Source organism: Plectropomus leopardus, chromosome 11 (genome assembly GCF_026936395.1).
Source record: "Plectropomus leopardus strain MGB_pleo_1.0 chromosome 11, ASM2693639v1, whole genome shotgun sequence".
In the NCBI taxonomy this organism is placed as follows: domain Eukaryota; kingdom Metazoa; phylum Chordata; class Actinopteri; order Perciformes; family Serranidae; genus Plectropomus; species Plectropomus leopardus.
Genome location: NC_142186.1, coordinates 21,613,995 through 21,640,557, shown reverse-complemented (window position 1 = coordinate 21,640,557; position 26,563 = coordinate 21,613,995). Strand labels below are relative to the sequence as shown.

General features: G+C 39.3%; 2 protein-coding genes across 6 annotated transcripts in view; one reads left to right on the top strand and one right to left on the bottom strand.

The window, feature by feature from the left end:
• The window catches only part of eva1ba (eva-1 homolog Ba (C. elegans)), a 48,240-nt gene extending 44,187 nt beyond the window's left edge, over positions 1-4,053 (top strand). For all 4 annotated transcript variants that reach the window (XM_042490041.2, XM_088084273.1, XM_042490040.2 and 1 more), the window contains 2 exons: positions 1,967-2,061; positions 3,003-4,053. In XM_042490041.2, the coding sequence (XP_042345975.2) occupies positions 1,995-2,061; positions 3,003-3,427 (492 nt within the window). In that variant the 5' untranslated portion in view covers positions 1,967-1,994 and the 3' untranslated portion in view covers positions 3,428-4,053. The remainder of the gene's footprint in view (positions 1-1,966; positions 2,062-3,002) is intronic.
• A 6,482-nt stretch (positions 4,054-10,535) lies between these two features.
• mnmip1 (manchette microtubule inner protein 1) lies at positions 10,536-25,895 on the bottom strand. 2 transcript variants are annotated; one of them, XM_042489714.2, is made up of 17 exons: positions 25,693-25,895; positions 25,007-25,164; positions 24,842-24,899; positions 23,294-23,403; positions 22,686-22,776; positions 21,880-21,941; positions 21,761-21,800; positions 21,200-21,294; positions 20,703-20,804; positions 20,287-20,338; positions 16,759-16,809; positions 16,538-16,655; positions 15,395-15,560; positions 14,046-14,126; positions 13,726-13,922; positions 11,961-12,024; positions 10,536-11,836 (listed from the first exon to the last, which is right to left on the bottom strand). In XM_042489714.2, exons 1-17 carry the CDS (start codon positions 25,694-25,696, stop codon positions 11,804-11,806), a joined length of 1,482 nt encoding a protein of 493 aa, XP_042345648.1. In that variant the 5' UTR covers positions 25,697-25,895; the 3' UTR covers positions 10,536-11,803. The 2 variants fall into 2 exon arrangements, with proteins under 2 accessions (XP_042345648.1, XP_042345647.1); XM_042489713.2 differs by having other exon boundaries at positions 15,395-15,563; positions 25,693-25,893.
• Positions 25,896-26,563: the final 668 nt, after the last annotated feature.

Below are 26,563 nucleotides of genomic sequence, written 5' to 3'. Positions count from 1 at the left end.
GAGGTAAATGCAAACACAAACATGTGGATTGTGCAATTTGAGGACATCCATACGATCTGTACATTGGATCAGTGACATGTGGTTCGACTTAGAGAAAAGTGTGCACACGTAAGAGTGGGACGGCTTCAGAGTTCATCATTTCACATGAGCAGGCAGCCACAACACAAAGCACATGTTAGAGGGGAACGGGGCTAATATTCAGCTGGAAGGACTAAAATCACCTCTTTTTATTTTGGTCTCTCCTCTGTTGCCATCAACACTCTTATGAGTCTCATGGTGCAACACTGTGATGTCATCAAGTCAGGGAGATGGAAAATGTTCACAAAATGGCAAAGCAGAGGGAAAAAATGTCAGCTCGAGTCAGCAGGAAAGGGCTGCAGGGTGGAGGAGGAGGGGAGGTGAGGAAGGTTGATTGAGGAAATACAGAAAGACCCAGCAGCACAACACAACCCTGTTTCACTATTCCATGCAAGCAAATCCAATGAACATTGTTCTTTTCCAGATGAAAAACAAGCTTGTTTCTCCTGACGACAATACTGTTAGAGGAGTTAGCATGAAGGTTACACATAAGAATGTAGATGATTGATAAAAACAACCAAGCAGGCTGCAAGTGAGAATGATCTTGCATTTCTACCTTATCTGCTGCATGGCTCTTAAGGTTTAGGGAGTCTAGAGCTCTTGCGAACATACCAGCAGTGAGCGTGTCTTTGTCTCTGGGGCTGCCCAGCTTCACCTCTTCAGTGGATACACTAGCATGAGCACTGCAACTGGCACCACAAGCAGTCTTCGCTGAAGGTTGAGGCTTCATGGTTCGTCCCCAAAGTCAGTTAGTCTGCTATGTGGCAGATTATTTTAGCTGAGAGTATACTTTGATGAGAGTTGGAGGTAGAAATTGTCTGTTTATATCAAAATTAAAACTAAAGATCACCTTCATCTCTCCTGAGCAACCATGGCTCTGAAGGTTTTTAATTTAAAGGTGAAGTGTTAAAGATTTAGGGAGCTGAATTGTCTGCAGAGGTCTTTTAATCGCCACAATAAACAGAGCAGGTCATTAAAGGCAATGAAAAAACTAGATGAAGCTGTTTTACTTAAAGAAAGGTGTTTTTCCAACACTGCTTGTTGCGAAGGGCCTGCTAACTATGGTGGCCAACCTGAAAACGTAAATGGCCTTATCTTGAGCCAGTGTTTGGTTTGTCCATTCTGGGCTACTTCAGAAATATGGCAATCTCTGTAGAAGAGGACCTACTCTATAAGTAGATATAAACAGCTTATTCTAAGGTAACTAAAACACAACAGTTCTTATTTTCAGGTGAATATAATCTAAAAAACCAAACCTATTGTATCATATTCCATTTTTCCATTATATCCCCCTAAATTCTCCACACTGGACCTTTAAGAAAGACTTCCTTAGGAGTCTTAGTCATGGCGGCAAACTGGAACAGTCAAAAACACAACAGTGCTCCTCAGACTGGCAGTATGCCAGGATGACAGACAGCTTAAATGTCAGGGACACCAAATCCAAACAATATAAGTCAACAACACACTGCTCTTTACCTCTGAGCTCCACAAATTGATCTGGGAGTCCCATCAGGCAGGAAGGAGCCCTTTGCGGCTACTCGGAAAAATTGACTCTTAGCCTCTTTTATGGAGGGCTGTCATGGTTCAGAAAGAATGGCGGAGGCAGAGTGCCATGTGCCAAATGCGTTATGATGATCCCAGATGAAGCCAGTACTTTAGCAGGACACAGAGGAGCTTTTGTTCGACACTTGGAGGCTTCATCCCACCCACCCGGGGGCATATGAAGAAGTACTGTGGTCAGTGGGTTTGACATGCACAGAATGTGACACTGGGGGAAGGGTGCTTGGGAAATGTTTTAAAGACTTTTAGCACCTTGAATAGTATTAATCGAGTGTCTAACTGCATTATACACCAGAGTCAGATGTGTCATATGTTTGTTGTTTTTTAGGTGTAAAGAAATCAAAGTGAAGGTCACCATGGATGTGAAAAAAAAAGAAATGGACCTCCTGAGCAACAGCATAGCTGCATATGCACACATCAAAGGTAAGTCAGGCCCAGCACAGTATCTACATCTACATCATTCATGATCTCTATCCAAACAAATCAAGTTCAAAATTTAAAGCAGTATTTCACCGATGTAAAGAGAGTCCTCAACTAGGCTGTCTTTGCAGCAGAAAGATACAGTTACTTTTGAAACTGGTGATACATGACCAGCGGAGACAGAGAAAAGGGTGCTTTTGCTCAAGAGGTAGAAAACCAACAACTACCAGAATGCATCAGGCCTTACCAGACACTCCTGCTGGTGGGTGACGTGATGTAAACTGGCCCGAGAGAAACAATGGCAGCCGGCGATCTCGTTTTACAGTTAAACAGTTTGCTAAAACGTGGCTGAAAACATCTGAGGCGAGAAATATACAGTGCAGTAACAGAATCTTGGTTTATATTTGATCAGTGCTGCCTAGTTTTTTTGTTTGATCTCTGTGTTTGGCCTTCCGTTTTCACTGTGCTGGAAGCATTATGATGCCAACTTCCTGTTAACAAACTCTCAGTATTACAGTTAAACGTGGCAATTAAATGTTTTCGGAAATATTTTAGGAAAAAAGTGCAGTAACATAATCTTGATTTTTGTTTTACCATTTGATCGGATTTTGGTCTGATTTGTAGAGAAAGAGAGAGGGAGGAGTGACTCTTTTGATCACTAGTTTACTCTTTGTCTACGCTGTTGGCGGCAGGGGTTGAGGAAAATGTGAAAGTACAGCCGGTGGTTCAAGCAACAGCGTGAGAGCTGGCAAAACTCCTCCAAATTATATAAAATATGTCATTTGGAGAAGTTTCTCTGTGGATGAAGAAGGGATGTCTTGGCACTGGTTTGATGAAGAGCACAGTTTATCTACACATGCTTGTTTTGATACAAAGCTCGTTAAAAATCAGTGAAGTTTCCATTTAACTCTTTCTGACATTTTTCATTTTCGTCCCCTCCTTAGCAAACCCAGAGAGCTTTGGCCTGTACTTCGTGCTTGGCGTGTGTTTCGGCCTGGTGCTGACGCTCTGCCTCCTGGTCATCCGCATCTCCTGCAAGCCGAGGACCAACGTTGCCCCCTCCACGCCCGAGAAAAAACAATTAAAGGACATCAGCGAGGAGGATGAGGAGACTGAGGACGATGATGATGAAGATGGGGATGATGTAGAGGCACCTATCACTTTGCCCAGCACAGAAATCCCTGTTGGGAATCATACCAGCCAATCAGATGGGACACTGAGTGTGAATGTGTTTACTTCAGCTGAGGAGCTGGAACGAGCACAGCGGCTGGAGGAGAGGGAACGAATCATTCGTGAGATCTGGAGGAACGGCCAGCCTGATATCCTTGGGTCGGGGACAGGGACTATCGGGAGAGTGCATTACTACTAAGAGACATGAGGCTTCAAGGAAGACACTGTCAGCTCTTTGAAGGGCAGACATAGACTTTTGGGTGGGCTTGATGTCCCTGAAGCCTGTGAGACTTGTGGTAGATACAATGTAAACAGGACAGTAATGATGTGCCAATACTCGGCTCTGACAGAGCTGAACTATATAATATTGCACTTCCTCTGTAGTGATGTTATTTTCAACTGACTGCATAAAATGAAACCAAGAGGTGTCTTAATGACTGATATGGAAAAGATGCAGTATGAATGTGGGAGCAGATGGACACTTGAAGTTTATTAAAATGTATGGCGCTTATGACAATAATGCACACAAAAGCTCGGTTTATGTATAAATGGAAAAAGAAAGCATATAAAAGGGCAATGTATGTACTGTATTTTGCCATGAAGATTATTTGAGTATGTGGGGAAACAAAGACACTCTCAGAAGTTCTGTTAAAGAAAATTACATAGTTTGAACAAGCACATATCAGCCAATTTTGGAGGGTAAGATTACACAGTGACAATTAAAATTGGAGTGTTTAATTTATGAGTACATTAAAAAAAACATGTCTGTGTTTTCAGGGATAATTCCACCAAAGGAAATGACAAAATTAAAGTATTATGCTAAAATGGTTTGGTGTTGTTTGTCTTCATATACTGTATGACAGAGCTCATTTTCTGTCCACCTTTTGGCCATAGATTTATAATCAAGATAAAGAGAGACGGGGGGCACTTGCTAATAAGATTAATTAAGATTAATAAAGGTCATTCTCTGTCATTTGTTACTTCTACTTAATGTTTCCCATATGTGCCTTTAAAACGGTAGAAATACAATTTTCTAATAACAGTTCTGGGAACTCTGAGAGGACAGCAAATGTTTTTACAAGGCTCTGGTGGAGTCAGACATTTGGGTTGAAAAAGATGTTGCGATAACAGGGGATGGGATAACTTAGAATGAAATTAATTTCCTTTCTCCTCTTTAGAGTAAAAAAAAAAAGAGCCTGAAAGCTGAAGGTAGACATTCCAGATTCATGATAAAGTATGTGAAAAAGCATTGTAAGGCAAGAGAAATTACTATTTTGTTTACAGAATTGAATGGGTTTCAGATTTTGGTGTAACACCGGTTGTGACGTCTCGAGCGCACCGTTTGCGTGAAGGCGGTCCGGTTATGTTGCAACACCTGCTCGCCAGTGTGCAGGTTCCCCTGCTTCCCCTGCTGTTGCTTATTTACCGGTTAAAGTCCAATTATGTTACTTAAGGACGATGGATTAAAAATAAGTAAATTAGCTGAGGTCAATTTGCCGGTCGTGTGCCGGTATTGCCATTCACACGTTTGCCTTCACCTGTTGACAACTTCGCAAGGCTGCGCCTCCGTTTCCTTCATCAAGCTAAGTAGCTGCTATTTTTCTAACGCGTGTGTTGCCTGCGCTGTGTTACGTTGTTGTTTATGTGCTTTGCAAATGTTTTTAGCCACGCATGCGGCGATCGAGGCTCCTCATCTATCTACCACTTTGACCCAGACTTCAATATCTTACCAGCTATTTGATGGAGTGCCGTGACATTTTGTAGCCTACAGATATTAAAGAAGACCACCAACTAAATGAAGAATCCTAATATATTGTTTCTATGGAAGTTCTATAAATAGGCTATTTGCAAACATAAGCCACTCTCCCACAAAACAAGAAACCAGTGAAGTAAGTCTCAAAATTGTTATGTTATCAAATATAAAGTCTGGAGCTGCTCCGTTGACAATAAATAGGAGCCTGATTTTGTTGAGCATTATTCTACTGTTGTGTCCTTAGTTTTGAAACAGAATATGTGTCATCTTTTCTTTGCCAAATTATAGTATCAGGAGCAGCTCCAGACTTTATACCCTATGACATCACAATTTTTTTATTTAGCATTCTAGTTTTGGATCTGGGGGAAAGTTGTCCTACTAATATTTTTCAACTGTCTTGGACTGCACAAATAACATATATACATTACACACAAAAAAGTGTATTGTTCCCCTTTTAAGGAACCTCAAAGAATAATTTTAAATGACTTTCTTGACTCCCTGACTAGTCACAGCGCCACAAGCAGGTCAAATTGGCACAGACACTCCTGGTTCCCATAGGAAAATGCATCCTAATGACCATAGTGATCCCCAGACTCTTCGCTAGTGCCACTAGCTGTTTGACTTTTTGGGTTTTAGTTGCAATATCAAAATGTTGTGCAGACATTCATCTCAGACAATGTCAAAATGTCAAAATGTACAAAATAGGGGGAAGTAGCTGTATTTTGGGTTTAGTGCAAAATATCAAATGTTCACTAAAATAGTAAACAGAGATGGTACCCCAGATTCAAGATTATGTTCCATGTCTAAAGTGATGACTTTAACCCAAAACTGTATCTTTCCCTAACCCTTACCAAAGCTTGTCATACTATACCAGAGTGAGAAAGCAATATTTTTAATGGCATCGCAAGACTTACGCAAATCCAAGGTTACTATTTAGCCACGGCCCTAAAAACTTTAAGCTTTTTTAAGTTGAATCTCTTTTGACCCTGCTGTCTTTTTGGCATGTTTTGATTCTGCTGGCTGGTAACTTCTGCTGTTATGCTGTTAATATTTGTCTGCTGACTGGATTTGCTCTTACCCTGTTAATACTGTGCACACCTGCTTCTGAGTTCTTGTCTTATGCTGTTTATATTTTCTGCTAACTGAATTTTCTCTGTACTGCTAATGCTGTGCATGCTTGCTGCTAATTTCTTCTTTTATGCTGCTGAAGCGTGCTGGTTGTTAATTTCTGCTTTTTTATGCTTTTGATACATGCCAGGTGCCAATTTTTGATAACTTTGTGCAGTGTTTTTGCAGTGGTAGTGATTGTGAATTACTGAATCTCTTCCCTGTTGTCGCCGAGTTGTTTTTTCCTCTTGGCATGACTAAGCTTTGATGTTTTTTATAGGAGCTTAATTGCTTTTGTGGCATATTTGCCTCTGTGTTGTTGACTTTTTTCAAGGGAGCTTCTGGCTTGTAAACATGACTGTTGTCCTGCACACAGCCTATTTATATAATGATTACACTGTAATATTGGATTCATGAGAAACATAGCATGACTATTGTCACATACAAGACAGTCATTTTCATATTTCCTACACATTTGGCTTAGTTTGAGAATTGTTTCAACTGGGTTTGTGTGACGCTTTCTTCCTCTGTGCTGCTACTGTTTCCACAGTTACACTGACACGTTTACATGGACAAAATATTCTGGGTTTTTCTCACTTATTCTGAAAAAGACAAAACTCCTACTAAGCTGTTTACATATCTAATGAAAATGATTATTCTACTATACTCCTGTTTACATGCAGCTGTGCAGACACTGATTAACATGCATGCATCATGTTAATAGATGAAATAATGGGACTGCCGGAGCTGTCTGCCATTTTGCCTCTGTGCCTCTGAGTTTTCAATTAGTGGCCGACTTGTTCCACAGTGAAAACATAGCCTCTCTCTTTTTTAAGATCATTTTTTTTGTCTTGATCACAGATGAGTTAGAGATAGAAAGGTCGGAGTAGTTAGAGAGATCGGATGACACGCAGCAACTTGCTGCCGGTCGGAATTGAAGTGCATGCTGTGCCAGAGGCGTAGGTGCTAGAGGTCGCCCCACAGCCTCCTTCTTTAATTCCTTTAACCACCTTCTTGAAAAGGTGGGTGTTGGTGATATTTGCATGTATCCAAAAACCTGTTGATATCTAAGTCTTTTGTCATGTCTAAAGGTGAATGTGTTTCTTCTTCCAACCAGAAATGTTGACTCTTCTTTTGGGTATGCATCTCTAGCCTACAGCCTGACAAACTATTGGCAGTTTGGCTTGTGTACAATGCGTCCTAAAACCCAGCTAATATCGGCATGTCCTGAGTCTTAATAAAAAAAAATGCATTATTTGAGAAAAAGGCCTAATTTGATATGTATTTAATTTTTTAAATCACAATTAATTGCAGAATTTAAATAATGAATTGCAATTCATTACATTTTTTAATCATGTTTTCAACTCCATTATTTTGCATTACAAAACAATTACCAAGTCCATATTGACAAGGTAAAGCAATTCTGACCAGATAGTCTTGATTAGGATTCAAATAACAGCAAAAACCTGGGACTAACATAAAGTAGGCTTGTCCATAAAGAGGATCCTCATGGGTACCCACAGAACCCATTTTTATTCAGATATCTTGAGGTCAGAGGTCAAGGGATCCCTGTGAAATGGCCACGCTACTTTTACACTCCCAAAACTTCAAAGCATTATTTATCCCCCTTCCTCAGAAGCTAGCATGATGTAGCTGATACCACTTTTAATTTCTTAGGTACTGTGTCAAACAATACCAGTATCTTCACTCTGATTTTACGACTTAACTCAGTACAGCCTCGTAAAGACAGGATTGTTGACCAGTGGTTAATGTGTTTTATATGGACCTTAATTGTATCCCGATTAATGCGTTAATGCTGATGGCCTAATTTGAAACAGAATATGTGTTTTACACGACCTATATCAAATTCAGGAAATTGTCATATTTGGAATAATAGTGGAATATTGTTGTGGATGTCCTCATTGCTGCTACACGCAGCTGCCCTCACTGTACTGATGCTAATCTGCTGCTAGTCTCTTCTACATAACATTTCATAAGAAAAGCCATCACAGTTTATTCCCTAATTGGAGCTGCTTTGTATAGGAGTGGCCACACAGGAACCACTTGCTTATTTCCTTGGTTGTCTGTGCTGTCTTAGAAAGGAATGGCCCACACATAGTAGAGTCGACATAATAACTGAAGTCATTCTCTGTATCTAATGTGGTTTTGTGGGGAGTGAATTATTCTCACTTCCAGAACTGCTGTTTTGACTTTGGTGACTTAGGTAGCCAATATCAACTCTGCATTCGTATAATATTTCTATTTCACTTCCACGTGAGTTGGCTGATGGAAATATTGTTTGGCTGCCAATAAAGACTTACAGAACATTGATGAATTGCCCACGCTGGGCGAATGTTTGTCCTGGACATTATCACAAGTCAATCTTTAGTGGTTTGGTGAAGTTATAAAAGTATGAATTATTGGCATCTCTATAAAGCCTTACAAAAAGGAAAATTTACTAAGTACTCATCAGTGTATGGCATGAGTCCACATTCTTTCTGTTGGCCAACATGGAGGCAGAGAGTCCTTGTACTGTGATGCTGGTGTAGCGTTGCGCAGAGGAAGGTCTTGGTAGGTGATGGAGGCAGGCCAAGAACTTATGCTAGAGCCATCCTCAAAGAACAAACTGTGCTGGAGGAGCAGGCAGTGTCAGGTTTGCCTTGGGGCCCGTTCTGTTTCAGATGGAGCCCACACCGAAGTCTTCTCTGTTGAGGTCTTGGAAAAGCCTCTCATGTGGTCACGGGCTTTCAGAAATCAGTGCTGTAGATGGTGTGGACTCTTTGAAGTAGCTGTATGATTACATTTGTATAAACCTCTTGTGAGTGGCGTCTACCTTAATCGTGGGATCCAAAATATGTTTTAGTGGGCCCACAGTTCAATATTTTGAGTAGTGTCTTTTTCATTTTACAGGATGTAATCAAGATGTAATTAGAAGGAACATGTCTTTGCCTTATTGTAATCATACAGTTCTCAAACAATACATCAATAAAATTAAGTGAACATCATCATGAGGGAAATCCAGTTATGGAAAGTCATAAATCTGAACCACGACAAAGCGTGTGAATGATGAACATTGTGCTACAGGCTCTCTTTTGTGGTTCCTTGGCTAATTTCAGAAACCACCTTTTATACATAATAACATCTATTGGCTACATTCATGCTATTCAACCAACGCTTTTGTTAATCCCATTTTATTATCATGGCCAAGTTTTAAACTGTTTGAGTCTGAAATTGCACAATCAATTTAACTCTGAGGGTTATGAGCCCCCTCAGTTGAAGTCTTCAAATTAAAAAAAGCATTTTTAATATGCGGCAGGTTTACTGCCATTTCTGATGAGGTCATGCATATGATTTCTTTTTGCATCCGTCCAGTTTCTTTCTTTGACAAAGACTAACTGTCATTTGAGCTCCTTTTTTTCAATTTCTATTTTTAACTCTGAGGGGTTTTTTTTGTATTTGACCTTTAAGCTCCAAAATACTTTGTTTCTGAACACTCAACAGTGCCATCTTACTTCTCACATTCCTCCCATATCACAGTGCACTGAGTCTTATATTCATACAAGTGGTGTATTATTATTTATAGTAGTGCCTGTAGTTTACACACAGAAAAATGTTGGTTCCTCAGTGGTTTCTGAGCATGGGTTAAGGTGGTGTATAACACCGCTGCCTCTCCAAGAACTTTTCAGCCCCTGTTTCGTTCTTTAGAGGTTTTCTGATGGCTCTCTACTGGTTGTTTCCCTGGTAAACTCAACTAAACTAAGCTGAAGAACCAGTGGATAAACTTTTAAGTGCATTTATTGTTCTTTAGAGGTTCTCTTATGTTTTTTCAGCTTAGTTTAGTTTAGTTTAGTTTATTGGGAAAAGGATTAAAACACTACATTAAAAAGCCTACAAACAGTGTATTTCCAGATGATTACCCATTAAAGCAGTGGCTCTAAACCTATTTTCCCCCATGTGCACAGAGATATTCCAGGTTTGAAAAGGTAATGTGCGGTGTTTCTCAGTAAGCATTTAGTACAGGCATGATATGCAGCTTATCTCTGAAGAAGCACAAAGGGATTTTGTGCACCTAGTGATGATGTCAATTGATTGACTTGTCCATGGTATAATCTGGTATTATCCAAGGTCCCCAGACTCAAAAACTTTATAGTGCTTTATCATATATCTAAAGGTTGTATACAGCACTATTTGACAAAATTTGCTGTATTGCACCATCAAATTATGAGTGCCATATACCACTAAAACGCTCTCCTGTGATTATGAGCCAAATAATTGCTTTTGGGATCTGTTTTACACCATTTTTTAAAGCAGCCCCTATCATCACTAACATTATTGAATATTTTAGCAGCCCCTCAGTGAAAAAGTGAAATCTTCTCTTTGGTTTGGTTGTACAGAGTGGACATTCATTTTTAATATTTTGCAAAAATATAGTTATATAAGCTGACCCTTTTGTTTGTTTAGTTTCATTTATTTCACCCCTTGTCCGAGAGGGAATGTGCCCTTAATGACCGTTATTCAACACAGTTTTTAAAAATAGTATGTTCCCATGGAAGTTTCAGAAGCACCCAGTCCCAGATGAGTTCCAGATGTCTTCCAGATGTGCTCTACAGTGGGGCAATACTAGTGGGCTTAGACAGGAGCACACTACTAACACTACCACTACCACCACTACCATTCAGAGCCAAAACCAAATCTATACTCCTAACTCTGATGATGACAGGGTCAAGTTAAATAGCTCTCCTTATGGTGGGTGCAGAGAATTTCTCAATAATTCTCTTCCCACGTTCTCTGCATCCATTGCGATGACTCATGATGTTCAGGGTTTTCAGAGTGAGTCAGTTTTTCTCGGAGTGACACGGGATGCCTTTTCCACTTAATGGCAAAAAAATGTGGCTGACCACAAGGTCTTGCTTAACCCCTGAGGCCTTTCAAAAGCATTTTTTAAGATTTTGTTTCATAGAAGCACAAACTATTAACATTAGTTTCTTCAAATCTTAACACAGTTGCTATAGTCTGAATGAAATCTGTTGTTTGTTTTCTAATGTGAGGGCACAATTGCCTGTTCACTTCTACCTATTCAGCATTAACTGAAAAGTTTAGCGCTTGTCTTTATGTATGATTGTCATAGACTGCCCCCGAGTGGATTACAGCTGCATTACATTCTGATGTAGAAAATCACCTGCATTTTAGCCTGTGTTTTTAACAGTAGTATTTCAGGTGTTAACTTTCAAGTAACAATGCCCTTTTGGATGAAAACTATATTTAAGTCTTTGCAAATAATATCACAATATTTCCTCCTATGTACAGCTGCATATATTACATATTCTGCTGTGGCATTACTTGTATAAATGTTAAAAGTAAGGAAAAATCTATGGTAAAAGTAATAAATGTGACAGTTGAAACAGAACAATGTAAAACAAACCCACTTAGGACCAATATTTGTGATTTCCAGCATTCAAATATGTAAAAATTGAAACAGTACATTAAAAGTCTTTTGGAGGTTCAAGTTTCTACAGTCCAGTGCAGGATTAGCTTGATCCTATGTCCAACTATGCTTTTTAAATTAGCCCTCGCTTGTGAGTCTGCAGTGGGAAAGCTCACTTGTCTTCTCCGTCCCCATTCCATGTCAGAAAAATGTTTGTCTTGTTTAAATTTGCAATGCAGCCAACATGGCACAGTGTCAGACAGACAGCCCAGTCACTATCTGCGTTGGGATTAATGCTTCATCTTCAGACTTTGTACTTCCTCCTGTATGGGAAAGACATTTTTTCATGTCAATTATACCACAGTCATGTTCTTAGGAGCCACAGCTTCTGTACTCTTTTCTTGTGGCAGCAGGCGTAAAGTACGAATGCATGCAAAACTCACTGACCTGCAGGGCTACTCGTTTGTTTCTCTCCTCCCTCAGTTCTTCTTTCACTTCCTGCATGTCTTGGCTGATCAAAAGAGACAGAAACAGAGAAGATGAGACTACAGACATAGGTATGTCTAAATAGGTCAAGATGAACACTTCCTGTCAAGTCAAATGAATAAATGAAGGTATATGAATTTAGAATGTTACTTTTGTAGTGGTGGTATGATGTGGAAACAGAAATGGTCTTGATCTTGATCACTCTCAAGTAGTGCTGCAATCTGCAGCTCCTCTCAGAGCTTTATAGTGAGTTTCAGCTCATTGTTTCGCTGTTTAGTTGGCAACTTTTCTGTTTTGGTTCAGTCTCACTGCTGCTATGTTTTTGGGCCGCAGCTGGCAGCTGTTGTTAGCCAAAAGCTCTATAAACTCTGTACTCTATCTGCTTAGCACCAAACACCAGACACACTGTTAGCAATTAGCTAGTAAACATAGTGGAGCATTTATTACCTAAAGAGCCAGATATTTCCCTCAGGAGATGATAAATAAATAATAAATAATAATAATAATAATGATGTCTTACAACTCTTTACCACTTAAAAGCTGATGATATATCATCTTGTGTTTACAACTTATTGCAGCTGCCCCAAAGTGGCAAAATAAAATCAATGCATGCATTGCATGCTTAAATGCAAAACTTTCAGACTTAAATGGCACAGTGTACAGCACTTTATGCTCATCATCTGAGCAAATGTCAGCTCAAAACAAAGAAAATGCACCATACACTGGGATTACTGTGAGGAATTAAATATTATCGTACAAATAACTTGCCAAAACATCTAATATAATGCGATCATTTCATAAGGGTCTCCATCAGAAATTTTGCATGTCAGCAGGATTGTCTTATGGGTCATGTAGCGTCTCAGGAAACTTTAAGGCACCAAAACGCTAGATTGACAGCATGCATACATGAATATTATTATGCAACATTGATTTGAGGAAGTGGCCATGTTCACACTTTTACTTTATGTAAAAGATTTTAGTGTTTGTTGATCAGAGTAACTAATAAGAGCTCTTGTCAGGTTAAAGGAGGTTGGAGCTTTACAAAGCATTATATGATATAAAGAATATCTATGGACCCATAAAAATGATAATAGAGTAAGTGCGTGGTCACAAATGTGCAAAATTAACATTTGAGAATATTTATCTCACGTTCACTTCCATTCTATGCAAGCAAAGGGGCACATAAAACATTCGCTTCCAGTGGCAAAGCAAATTTGCACTTTCAACTTTGGTGAACTTTGACCAGCGTCATGGCAGCCCAATTGCAAAGATGTAAAAGTGGTTGACCCCGCTTGACTGTCATTGGCTGCAGTTTTCTGAGAAAGTTATAATGGAAGAGATATTTATTGTTGCTGTGTCTAAACAGCTGGTATTGTATGATACAGGCCATGAAAGATACAATCTGTCCCACATGAGAGTTGCTGCCTAGGGGGCAATTAGTCGGGAGACAGGCATTGAACATAACCAGATGGAAAATGTACCAATGACATCGTATTTTGCTGTGTTTATTAGCAAGCTAGTTAACGTTTGTTTGTTAGATCACATCTGACACATTCAGCTTAAACATCACCTGCAGGCGAGTGAATGCATTTGCTCATGTGTTAGTGACAGTGCCCTCAACGCTGTAACACAACCAAACTAACTTTACTGTTCTTTTAAAAATCCCACAGATAAACTGCATCAGTTGCTTACGTTTTAATCACACTTTGAAACCAGTTGTACTCACTCGTGTCGTGTCTGAAGCAGCTCCAGAGCCATCCTCAGCTCTTTGATCTCGTCATGCAGGCTCTCCACAGTTACTTCTCCCTTATGGCTCGCAGTTCTGCCATCCACAACTAGTTTGGGTGGTGCTGGTCTAACTGGAGGCGGCGTCTTGGGTCGAGGATCAGGCTTTGCAGGCGATGGCAGGAGATTTTCTGAACTCTGTGATGAATTAGGTGTCTTTGCATATTATCATACAGACCACTAATAGCTTATTAATTGGTTTTTTTTTTCTGAATGAATAACGTGTTGTGTTGTATCTAGTAAGCAGTCAAAGTCACAAACCTTTTGCAGGCCAGGTAATTTCTCTGTCTGAAACTTTTTTGGCGATAGTTCTGGTTCTGTCTGGTCAGTGGCACCCTGGGCCTGCAAAGGATCATAAGCAATGCCTTCACTGAATATCATTCCTTACAACCATAGACTGTTTATCAAAGATGGACAACATGGCAACTCCTCAAAAGTGCTTTGATTGCCCCCTTTTGGCTTGTTGCAATAAAGGTTATGTACTAAGCACCTTTTATGTTAGTTGACATGGGACAAATAAAAAGATTGGTACTAGTTTAACATTTCCCCCCAAAAAAAGATCTGTCATTTCATATACTTCTTATCATGCTGATGTCAGTTCAAGTGTTCAATTTTCTGAAAAGTGTGGTTAGTTATTTGATGCTGTAAAAAGGAGGTCTGATGACATGATTGAGAGTTGCCTGTGCCAATGTGTGTGCTTGGGATCAATTGCGCTGCTTGTGATTGTTCAGATGGGAATATGTGCAGGAAGTCAATACTGGGGAGATCACTTCTACTCAGCCTCTGGCTCCGAATGATGTCACCAAGATGGCAGCAGCCGTATCCAAGATATTCTGGCTGTGTTTTTGTACAGTGGGAGGGAGTGGAGATCCGTCGTCCATCTTTATATTCCGCCATTGCTCATTGCCTGCCTCAAGAACTCTCATTCTCCAACTATGCTTACTTAAAACCTAGGTCTATCTTTTGGACAGCCAAGTACAAACCATAAAAGGATACTTTATTGAATGGATTCCTTCATTTCCACGAATGACTTTTGATAAACCCTCAGAGATCAGGCCTAAACTTGATTTGGCCCATGGGCAGATCATGAAAATATGGGCCTTTTCTCTTGCTCAAACTCGACCTGTGACCTGATTTGTTAAGAGTGCAAGTGCAAACACCTCTCTGCAAAATGTTTGAGTCCAGAAAGTGAAAGCCTTTTCTCTAGCATTTATCACTCATGGCAAAGTTTGAAAAGTGTACTTGGTTATTGAATTGAAAGTTGTCCTGGAAATAAGTTGACATAGAAATATGTCAAGCCAGAGAAAACAAACTGGGCCTAGAAATGCAAGATACCACTAAATATGCTCAGTTCTGTTTCAAGTACTTTTACCTAACAAGTATGCACAAGATAAAGTAGGGAGTTGCCTCAATGTTGCAACTATAATCTCAATACAAAGGTCATCTACAGAAATGATGGGTAGCACAACAAATGTGGTTTGGCAGCAGTTCCTGCCTCAGTTAAGCATTCATTATGCAACTCTCTACCTCTGAATTGTTAGTGCTTCAGGTGAAAGTTGTAATATTAAAAATGATAAATCAATATTAATCTGTCTCTGATGTGCACATACTTGTGCTGCTGTAACCAGGCCTGATGGTAGTCTCCTTTGTGGCGGTTTGGCTCTGTTTGCTGTGGGATGGCACAGCTTTTCGGTCTGCACGTCAACTCCATCAAACTGGTTGGTCTCTTTCTCCTCTGGGTGTTTTGGTGTAACAGGAACCACATCGCCATTTGTTCTACTGGAAATAAGAGTGACATTTCAAATTATTTTACTTTTTGTCATTTTTTGATTGAATTTCATTAAAAGTGGGGAACATAAGGAGGAAAAAAACCTAGAATCTCTCAAAAAATTATTTCGTAGTGAAATAAAACTGGTGTACCAGCTGTGGTTCACATTTTTTAAAGAAGAAAACAAAAATACTTTGAATGTGGTTTCCAGTTTCATAAATTGTGATGGGTGCAGGTGCAGAGCATGACAGTTGAAGTCTTGAAGTCTGTATGTCTTTTTTTTTTTTGTTTTGGCACGTGTTTCACTCTCAGAGCTCATATGCAATGATGGCAGATCCCCAGAGACCCAACTTAGTTTTGTAACCTTAAATGCATTGGCTTGATCTCATATAAAGTTATTTTTTTAATAATCAGCCTTGTGGTGTAGGCCTAGAGGTTTAAGTTTTTTTGTAAAAAAAAAAGGACTGAGAAGGATTCTTTAAAGAAGCTGGGAAGGTGTCCCTTGCAAACAAGTTTGCTAGGAAGCAATTTTCGGAAAAAAACTCTCCATTAGCAGCCCCCTCAAGACACGGCTGTTTTTGTTTTTCTCCGTTTTGTGTGTGTGTGTGTGTGCCTATTTGTGTGTGTTTTACTCAGGAAACAGGAAATGGGCTGCTCTCGTCTGTTTAGGCCCGATTTGACTCATCCCAGAGTTTCCACTGAGCCGCTAAAGGTCGGGCATCCTGGCATTCTTCTTTTAGGACACCATGGCAACTGGTGGCGACAACCAAAACCTTTAACATCTAAAGGCTCCGCTCCCGGTGCCAGACCAAAGAGGAGAAAGTGTTCCTGACATTTCCTAAAGTCCTTTAGCTTTAGAAAGGTTGCAGATGAATCACTATTCATGTCCCTGAGTTGGAAGACATATTCTCTAGTGAGTCTTTAGTGGTTTTGCATGGAGATTAGTCGCAAGGCACGACATCAGAGATTCTCTGGCATCACTTACTTGGGTAAAACCTTGTTGGGTTTGTCTTTGACTGGAGGCGGGCTGGGTTTGTGGAGGGTTGGAAGCTTGACTTTGGTTGGAGGATTGCTTCTTAGGTCCTTACTCTCTGGTTTATCATCTGTCAAACAAAGTCAAGCATCCACATCATCATTTATCTTTTATAAGGATTGTGTTACAATAATAGTCTAATAAATTATAATAAAAGTCACTGTCATTCATACCTTTTGTTGTCTTTGCTGGACCTTTCTCCATCGCTGAGGTGTCTGTCTTAACTGACAAAGCAGAAGTGAATGAAAAGTTACCGCAAAGTTGCATTTGGCATTCAAGAAGCACATCTGCACTTCAGATAAAGTATTTAAGTGTTTCATTTGCTGCACACAATGAAGCAGTGAAATCCTATTTGGATTTCATGTGACAGATGTTGTCACTTTGAGTCCATTGGCTAGCTTAAAAATGTTTCCCTAAGCAACTTCTTTGAAGGTGCTCTCAATCTGCAGGTCCCAGGTGTCATTATGTGTAGCAACAAGAATATGGAGCAGGTTGTCAGTAAAAAAAAGTGGGCACGCTTGACAAATCTGCTTTGGATACATGCAAGATAGCTTTCACACCTCATGCAGGTCTGGCTTCCTCTGCGATGCATGTAAGCACTGGTACATGTTTTCCACTCTGCTTATATTGACTTGTAGATTAGAGGTTTAAGACCAACTGGCTGAAAGCATATTGTTTTTTTCTGGTTTATTATTTTTCTTCAAAATGTTTGTAATGTACCAATGATTAGAAGTTGTGTGTGAATGCTGCTAAAGAAATATGACCCCAATTGGCCCCGATAGTGGCACTACAATTTATTATTAACTTTGAACAGTCATAACTCCTACACAATCAGTTGAACTGACTTAAAAGTGGACAAACAAGCCCAACCATTTCTGTTTTCCTAACTCAATTTTTCACCAATTTGCATTTATGTAATAACGAATAATTTTGAAATCACTCAATAGGGGCGCCACCACTTCCACACATGTGCAATTGCCTAAAATTTGCCATAAATCAGTGACAGTTTGTCTAAATATCAGCAAACTCAATGGATGTATTAATTAAGCTATTGAAACCTGTCCCCAAAATGTTACTGCAGTTGACCAATAGGGTTGATGGTGTTGTCAAATAAGAGTGTGGCCCAGAATAGACTTGGATGTAAATAAATTAGCACCTATCCGGTCATCATAAAACCTATCAGTTATCTTTAATGCAGGTATCATAAACTGTCGATGGTCCTTTGCAGCGTTAAATGTCTAATCGTCCATGCTGGCTTGAACCCTGTAATGGCTCCGTCAAAGACTAAACTATAATACTGCACGTAAAAAGCTGCTGGCGTGTTTATTACTCAAAAAAAAAAAAAAAATCTGTTTGTGTACCCCAGGAAGCCTCATGGGTTTTATTTGGTGGTGAAAAAAATGCCTCTGGTATTTTAATAAACTCATCTAGTTTATCAACAGCTACATGGGTAGAGATGTGCACATCTCTGGAACAGGCCAGGTCACAGCTGTATACAACAGTACCGCAGCCCCCAAGGGTCATAACAAGTTAATCAGGAACAGTCACTCTACTTCAGCTCGAGAAAAAAAAAAAGAGAGAGAGTCTGTGAGACTGTGAGAATAGATGCTTGAATTGTGATCCTCATTGAACTGACGGTAATTTGAGGGATTTCTGTTTGCTATAAAGGTCAAGTTCTCATTTCAAACAGAGGAGGTTAATACATCTGGTTACAGCTCTGCTAAGTAAATATAAACACAAGTAGAAGAAATAAAACTGTTCTAATGCACGGCACTAAAAACAAAGAGAGCAACACTTTGTATAGCCCTCAGACTCAGAGATGAGTAACTGACCGAATGAGAACACAGGAAGCCTACCTTGAGTGTTCAAGCATTGTGCAACCTTTCCTCCCAAACAAACCATCCACACAGCAGTAGTAGCTCAAGTGTTGCTTCTTGTCCTGGTTGAGAAAATCCCTGTGACAGAGCTCTCCTCCTCCAACCCCCCACCCCCTTGTTTCCTCCAAGACTCCTGAACTGTGTCACATGACCAGCCTAACCATCCCCCATCTTGTTATAGTCTGAGACTTCCTGTGTAATTCTTGTGAGTGATACTGTGTGGAAAAACATGCTATAGTGAGTGTAATGTGAAGTGCAAATTATGAGATTGTGCTGATATTCACTTCCTTCAGGTGACATCTTTGAATAAAGCCGAGCACTTTGTACTTTGTCTATATGAGCACAAATGTTTTGATGAGCATGCATTTTTCCAACCAAGGAGTTTGAAGTCTAAATATGTAATTTTTGACATTTTTATCTGTTATGTGCATACAAAACATTTGCAACATGCACCACTGATAGCACTCCTCAGCTGAAACTAGAGTAGAAGCCACATCCTGCTGTGTGTGGCTCACAGATTTGACTTTTACATCTTAATGTTTCAAATGCTATTAATGTTCATTCGCCAAGGCTGTATACTAAGGATTTTTTTTTTACTTGTTTAACTGGAACAGATTTGTTGTGGCACTCGATGTCAGCTTGGTGACAATACTCCTGTAGCTGTCTGGTTTGATTGTAAAACAGAATTGTGTTTTTAAATTTAGAATTTTTCTGTGATGAGAATTTTTTGAGTGATCACTCAAGGTGCACTGCAGGACAGAGAATATCAGCCTATCTAACATGGTGATTAGATCAATACTTGTAGTTGTGATATCTAAACTGACTATGTCACAGATAGCTTTCTTTTTTAATGAAAAAAAACAACAACAAAAAAACTGTTCACTGCATGTCATTGAGTAGACGCGGTGGCAGGAGATGTACTTAAAAGTAGCAATAAAATGGTTTAGAAATACTACTCTGGAACAAATGAACTTTCTAAATAAAATACATTAATTATAAGAACAATACTACTACTACTACTGCATACAATAGTAATAATAATATTAATAATATTAATTATAATAACTCACTTCAGTAAAAGTACAAAGGTATTATGCTAATTGAAATGTATTGAATAATATAAGCACTCATGCAGACCGTCCCTTTTTAAAGTCACTTGCATTATTGTTGGATAAACTGCTGTATCAGCATTACTTGTTGCTGCTGGTAGAGGTGGGACTAATTGTAAGTACTGAATACACTGCTGGGGAGCTTAATCTATAAAAAATGAATGAATGAATGAATTAATAAGTTGATAATATGTTGTATACATATTTGGAATCATTAAAGTAACTAAAGCCGACAGCTGAGTGTAGTGAAGTGAAAAGTACAATAGTTACCTCGAAGTTGGTGGAGTAAAAGTATAAAGTGGGATAAAATGGAATTACTTGTGTGAAGTAAGGACATAAAAATTATATGTAAGTAAAGTAGATAAAAATGAAAGAAACAGAAGTAGAATTAACCAATGTTGTGAACTGATACATGGAATCATACTGAAAGGGCTTCAAGTTGCTTAAGCAGAAAATTGAAATAATGACAATGATTAGGGGACCATACTGGCTGCTTTTATACCACATGCTGAAAAGCACCCAGCCAATACTGCTGCCAAATTCTCCAGCAGTTAAAAAACAGTCCAAACTGTCAGCACACTGCCAGGCTAAACACCACTGCAGCCAGAAGTCATGACTCAGAAGAGGACTTCTTAAAACATGAAGACCTAATGTCAAACAGCGTTTGCTCCTATGCTCCTGTGTTTGATCAATTTTGATCATACTGTTCTCTTACCTGAGAGTTTCTTGTTAATGTTGCGTGCAGGCGGTTGGCTTGCAGTCCCAGACTAGAGGAGGAGAAATGGAAAACTCAATAGGTTGGCAAGAATGTCCCCTTGTGAATTAAAGACATCTCTATTTCACACACTCTTTCCACTCAGGGAATTTTCAGTGAGTAATTCTAAAACAGAGGATGTTAAAGCCGATCTTGACTCACTGCACACAGACTTGCTAAAGTAACACAACAACCAGCCAGCTGCAGATACTTTGCATTTTGAGCTATTTAATAAAAATAAGGAAGTATAGAAGATATAAATTACTATAAAGCATGTCCATGGCTTCATGGTAGCAAAATGCAGCTGTCAGATCTTGAACATGGGGAGATTGCAGTCCAACAAGAATATTTTTGAGGCTGTGTTTTAGTCCACTCACTTGCAGGCTGTCCATTGGTGGAATCAGCATGACAAAGTTATCTGGAAAGAAGCCACAGCGTCCGTTTAGCTCTCCCTCATACCAGCCTTCATCTTCTGTTTCCTTCAGATGGAGATTAAAGAGTCACATTAAAACACAGCAAACATGGCAGTGCCCTTTGGGATGCCAAATTACTGCACAAGAGGTTACCAGATGGTCAAGCAAGACATGACTCCCTTATTATCAAATTATCATAGAGGGTATCTCTGAAAGTTTTTTTCCCTCTCTATACGTAGGCCAACTGCTACATTCATGTCACCAAAACATGTACGTCACTGTGCACTGTGACATAATTTCCTTGAAGGTTATAAAACCAGTTTGACTGGAAGACCAATATGATACACCTGCAACTACTTTGTAAGAAAAGCAATTGCACCTGAGGGAGCCAGTAAGTATGACATCATGTGAAACCATTTTAGAAACAATGCTAGAATAATAGCAATAAACTGTGGTCAAACCTTGTTCAGTATCACAACAACGTCTCCTTTTTTCAGATCCAACTCATCACTCGCTTTGGCCTTGTAGTCAAACATGACTTGGCAGCACTCTGCCACTGAGGAGACATAGTATAAGAGATAATAGGATTACCAATCTTATAGAAACTGAGTGTTATAGTACAGTGTGGCAGGATTAGGATGTTTCAACAATGATGACTAATCTTATCAGCATTGTATACAGTTTCACGTTATTACCTCAAAGACTAACTGGAAAGAGGTTGTGACAAACTGGAGATAAAAGTTGTAAACCTTGATCCCCGGAGGACATTCCACTCTGACGTAACCCTTTGTAAGGTGACTTATCAAGCCACATTACTGTAACTATTTATAGTGAACCCCACCCATAAACCTTTTTGGTAAAGTACAAGAATTACGATGTCTGTGTGTAAGTAGACCTCTCCAGTTGCTTTTGAAATGTTCGAAAATCAAAGGTATCTTACATGACCTAAGTGTTTAGTCCACAATTGTGCAAACAGTTAGAGAACTATCCAAAGCCTGATAGCAGTTTATAATATGACTTACCATTTCTTGCTTTGTTCCTCACACTTGTCCTTTGCGCTATCTTTTTGAGGACAAAAAGTACATTAAGTAAAGAGTAAACAATGCATAGGTTTCAGAAACATTATTTCTGCAGTGCATACCTCTTTGTTGAACACTGCATCACTTAGCTTGGGTCTTGCCTTTCCCTCGCTGTGCTTGCCATCTGTAAAAGGAGTAAAAAGAGTTGTCCCTTTTTGCACTTCCTGTTCAAGGTGGAAATATTGTGTCTTTATGCTGCCTCGCAGTTCTGTATAAAAGGTATGATCGCGAAATGAGGGGACAGAGTTGTCTCACCTTTGAATTTGAGGTAGAAACAGTGTTAACAGAATCAAGATCTAAGTAAAAGGGACAGCTGGCAGGACAGGACCATGAATGGAAGTGATGTTTTGACGGCATGTTTTGTTTGTGACCGTCAGGAGACTTAAAAAGTTGCTGATAGCAGTTAGCAGCTAATTCAAAGAAAAAGAACAGTGGAAAATTCTAATTGCAAAAATAATGATTTCCGGCGGCTTTTAACCCTCTAGCAGAGGGCAAGATCAGCTGCCATATAACAGGAATGGTAAATAAGTGTTGTTTTTATGTTAAGTTATGGTTATTTTTTAGAAAACGCTGCCAACGCGTATGTCATATGCCACACTAGAGGCAGACTCTGTTGTGTTAAATGTCATGTCCATCACAACTCTTGCTTCTGTGATGCCGACATGCTGTCTAAAACCAAACACTGAAGCGACACGACGGCAACATTTTTTGGGTTCTGTGGAAATATGCAAAGGAGGTGTAAAGAAGGGACTTTGTAGTGGCCCTATTGTGCAATCACTGTAAAAAAAGAATCACCAATAATCGATTATAGAATACTTGAACAGAAAAATGAGTCAAAAATGTAAAGAAAAGTTTGGGCTTTACTGACCTTTCGGGGAAACAAAAATTTCTTTGACGAAATTTGATGGAAAAGCTCCCACTTTGCCATTTTTCACCCCCATCCACCATCCATCTTCAATCTGTTTTGTAGATCATATCAAGGAGAGACAGCAAGACAGTATGTGAGGAAACATTTTAAAGACAAAGTTCAGTCATACAATACTTATTAGTGCTCATGTTAAAACATTTAACGTCCGGTGTACATTCCAGAGATTACGATCACTCTGTTTCAGTTCTCTGCATATTTGACGGCATGAACGTCCACGTGAACTCTCAGAACGAGTCAGATCAGTTCATGCATTTCTGTGAAGCTGTAATATGTTGGGGAAAGGTGCTTTGTCTTCTTGGCGGCCTAATAAAAAGAGAATGCCCAAACAATCAATGATTACCTTTTGAAAAACCCACTTTGTTTACCCAGGGCAGACTGGCAGAGCAAACATTTAACCAACGCCCAGATTTACATACAGTGCCAAGGTTTGGGCTACTGAGCAGCTTCGGCAACCAGCAGGAAAACGCCTAAACGCTTCACAGAGCATCACTGTTTGGTTTATTGATTTCAAATGTGAGTGCTTAGATAAGTGGGTGGGGGGTCTCTACCTCTCTGATGATCTCTATCGTCTCCCCAACATCCAGACTCAGCTCATCTTCATTCACGGGGCTGTAGGTGTACGCCACCTCGCATTTCCTTGTCTGTTTCATCCTCTTTGCTACAGAGACAAAAGAATCACCAGCCACATCAACAGACGGATGTAAAGTTAAAGATCTATTTGGAGAAGCTAGAGCTTAATAATTGTGTGTTTAGTCTGATAGGAATGCAGAGTGGTCAAGTCTCAACAGGATAGCACTTCTAACACGTTTAATCCCTCAAAGACACAGTTTGTTTTTATCTGCTCCTGATTTCATACGTTATAATTAGGATTTGTGTGGAGAGGATGTGGTAAACATGCATTTACAGTTGGCTTAGTTGCAGCACTGTCTTGCTCAGTGCATGCACCACACTAACCTCAGTTTGAAACACTTGTGTTTTTAGACCATGAAAATTTAAAAAAAAAAAAAAGTGAATAGCACTGTCAATTATTTTCATTGTTTATTTTTAGTCAACTTGAGCTGCAAGCTCAGATAAGAGGTTCAGATTGCCATATGTGCAGATGTTTCGACACTGATTATTCTTAGTATCTGTTTGACTGACATATCGTGCCTCATGCTGCATTGCCTGAAGGCAGTAAACTCTGGATCTTAAACGCAAGTTTACACAAGTTTAAACAGTATACATATTTGCAAATGAATAGTTTCACTCCGAATGTTGATATGAACCATTTAAAGTAATCAATGCCTCTTCCCAACAAAATGATGAATGAAAAGTTCACTCCAGTGTGGCTAAATCTTAGATTTAGGAGCAGATGTTGGCTTATAAAACTTTATTTTACTATAAATTTGTTTGATTTTAAGTATTGGCTCATACTCTATTGCAAAAAAGTCTTGGGTCCATAATGTCACACTTGTGCTATAAAAAAAGAACATTTGCAAGACTCTGAACACATGTAATATCACTAAGAAATTCAGTAAGCCATATAATCCCACAGTGCAATAATAGTCTTTAAAGGTCCCATATTGTAAAAAGTCAGATTACCATGTCTTATTTAATATAAAACAGGCATAGGTGCTGTATAAATACTGTGACAGTATCAAAATGCTCAATCCACAGCATAATGCACACAGCCTGTATTCAGAAACTGTACCTTTAAAGGAGCTGTCCGGATTTCTGTGAATTTGTGACGTCACAACTATAGGCTAATATATAAAAAGTAGCTCAGAACTTACACATAGACTTTCTAAATGGGTTCCTTTGTATTTCCTGTTGGGATGTTTTGCAGTGAGTGTGAAAAATGTATTGTTTCAGCCAAAGAGTGAATGCTGGTATATTCAGACAGTTTGAGAAAAAAAATGTGTTTTTTGAACATTAAAGCATACGTATAAACATGTTCTTGTAGAAAACTAAAATGCAAGTATGAACATGAAAATGAGCATTATATGGGACTTTAAAACCCATCACAAGCTATTGGACAGTGTAAATACTTTCTGCTGTCTAAGCTGATAACAGTGAAGAAAATGAAGAGTGCAAAGAATTTAGACTTTGCATCATACTTTTTCTAATGCTTCGTGGCTCCCTCTTGCTGTCACCTATCAAATAGACCGGCACCTCCTGTAATGAAAAACCAAAATGTGGCATATTTTAACACATGTGGATGAACATAAACACACAGTGCAGTAACACTACAGTACTTTGGGGACTATATGGTGTTAACAGACCTTTACAAAGTTGGCAGGGAAGATGCCTCTTTTTCCTCTCAGCTCCCCCTCCAGCCATCCGTCCTCGCTGGCCTTGGTGACGTTTTTGACCACATCCCCTGTCCTCACTGTGAGCTCGTCTCCCATGGTGCCCTCGAAGTCGATCAGCACCAGCACCTCTACAGTAGCACCGTAAATGGGGCAGAAAATTAGATTCTTTGCACAAAGGCTGGAGTGGTTGCTTTGCAAGTGATGTGTCCTGACATTTCAAAACTAAGACAAACATCTAAGTGACGGAGGCTGGAGAAGGATATGTGTTGTGAGTGAATGTACACTACTACAGATAATCTGTACAGTATTGCTTTGTCCTTGATTATTTCTTACAAGAGGAAAAATATATTTTCAATGTCAGTTGTTCCTACAACATAAAGAGAACTTAACAAAAGAAAAAAAAAACAACAGATGTACAGAAAAGTACATAATATAATCTCTGGTTACATACATTTTTCAGCAAACACAATTGCATAGTTATGCTATGGTATCCATCTACCAATACCTTCATTTTAAATGTATGCCAAATTAAAATACTCAAAATAAAATAAATGGCACTTTGTACAGACACAAAACAATTATTTTTTTTCAATCTCAGAATCCCAGCAAACAGATATCTAACCAGTATATAAGAAAAAGCAACAGCACCAACTCACCCATGGCGTCTTTCTGTCTTTCTCCCTCGGATTTGAATATGTAATTCCTTTACAAGCAGCAAACAAACTCACGAGTAGAAGGAGAACTGAAAGAGTGTGGCTGTGTTGTCTAAGACTGAGCGATATGGCAGCCAAGGCCCTTCTTCCTACTTGTCAAACATTAACATTGGGCAACTTTTCCTGAGGCTAGTCACAGCAAGTCGACAGCAAGGAGTAGGATGGGTCATACAGTGCAGAGAGAGAGGGAGAGAGAGAAGGAGAGGGAGGAGGAGAGAGGGAGGGAATGGGGGAGAAGAACAGGTAAGACAGGTTTATAGTGAAACAACAATGCACATTATAAATGAGACTTAAAATGGAGCATGACGACGTAGTTCATCACAAAAATGACAGATGATAAAAGTCAGCATTCACAAGCAGCACAGTCATATTAAACCCAGGTCTGTTGTGCTCTTTCATACATTTTCATGCTGTTTGGTGTGGAATAGCTACAGACTTTGAAGACATTCAAACTCAATACTTAATGTGTGTTAGCTGGGAGGAGTTGTTGAGTGTTTGTGTGTGTGTGTGTGTGTGTGTGTGTGTGTTTAATGTTGTTGTTTTTGTACATCTCCTGAGGCCAAGTGGCTGGCCAGTTACAGAAAGCAGAACCAGGGAATGCAAGACTGAATTTCACAAACCAAAATAAGACATGACCAAAAAAAGTAACAATAGACGTTTTTATTGGGGCATAAAATGTACTTTAATTGTTACATATAGGCTGTAGTTGTAGTAGGGGAGATTGGGTATGGTTGGAACAGCACCAATCTCACTATGAAGGAATGACTTAAGAGCCCTGTAATAAATTTGCTTGTATGGAGAGATGTGACAGTAA

Coding starts and splice junctions, on each gene's coding strand:
- mnmip1 (XM_042489713.2), bottom strand. Junction 15,564..16,537: donor CCCAACAAGGTTTTACCCAA/GTAAGTGATGCC, acceptor TCTTATTTCCAG/TAGAACAAATGGCGATGTGG. Junction 11,837..11,960: donor ACAAACGAGTAGCCCTGCAG/GTCAGTGAGTTT, acceptor TTTCCCATACAG/GAGGAAGTACAAAGTCTGAA.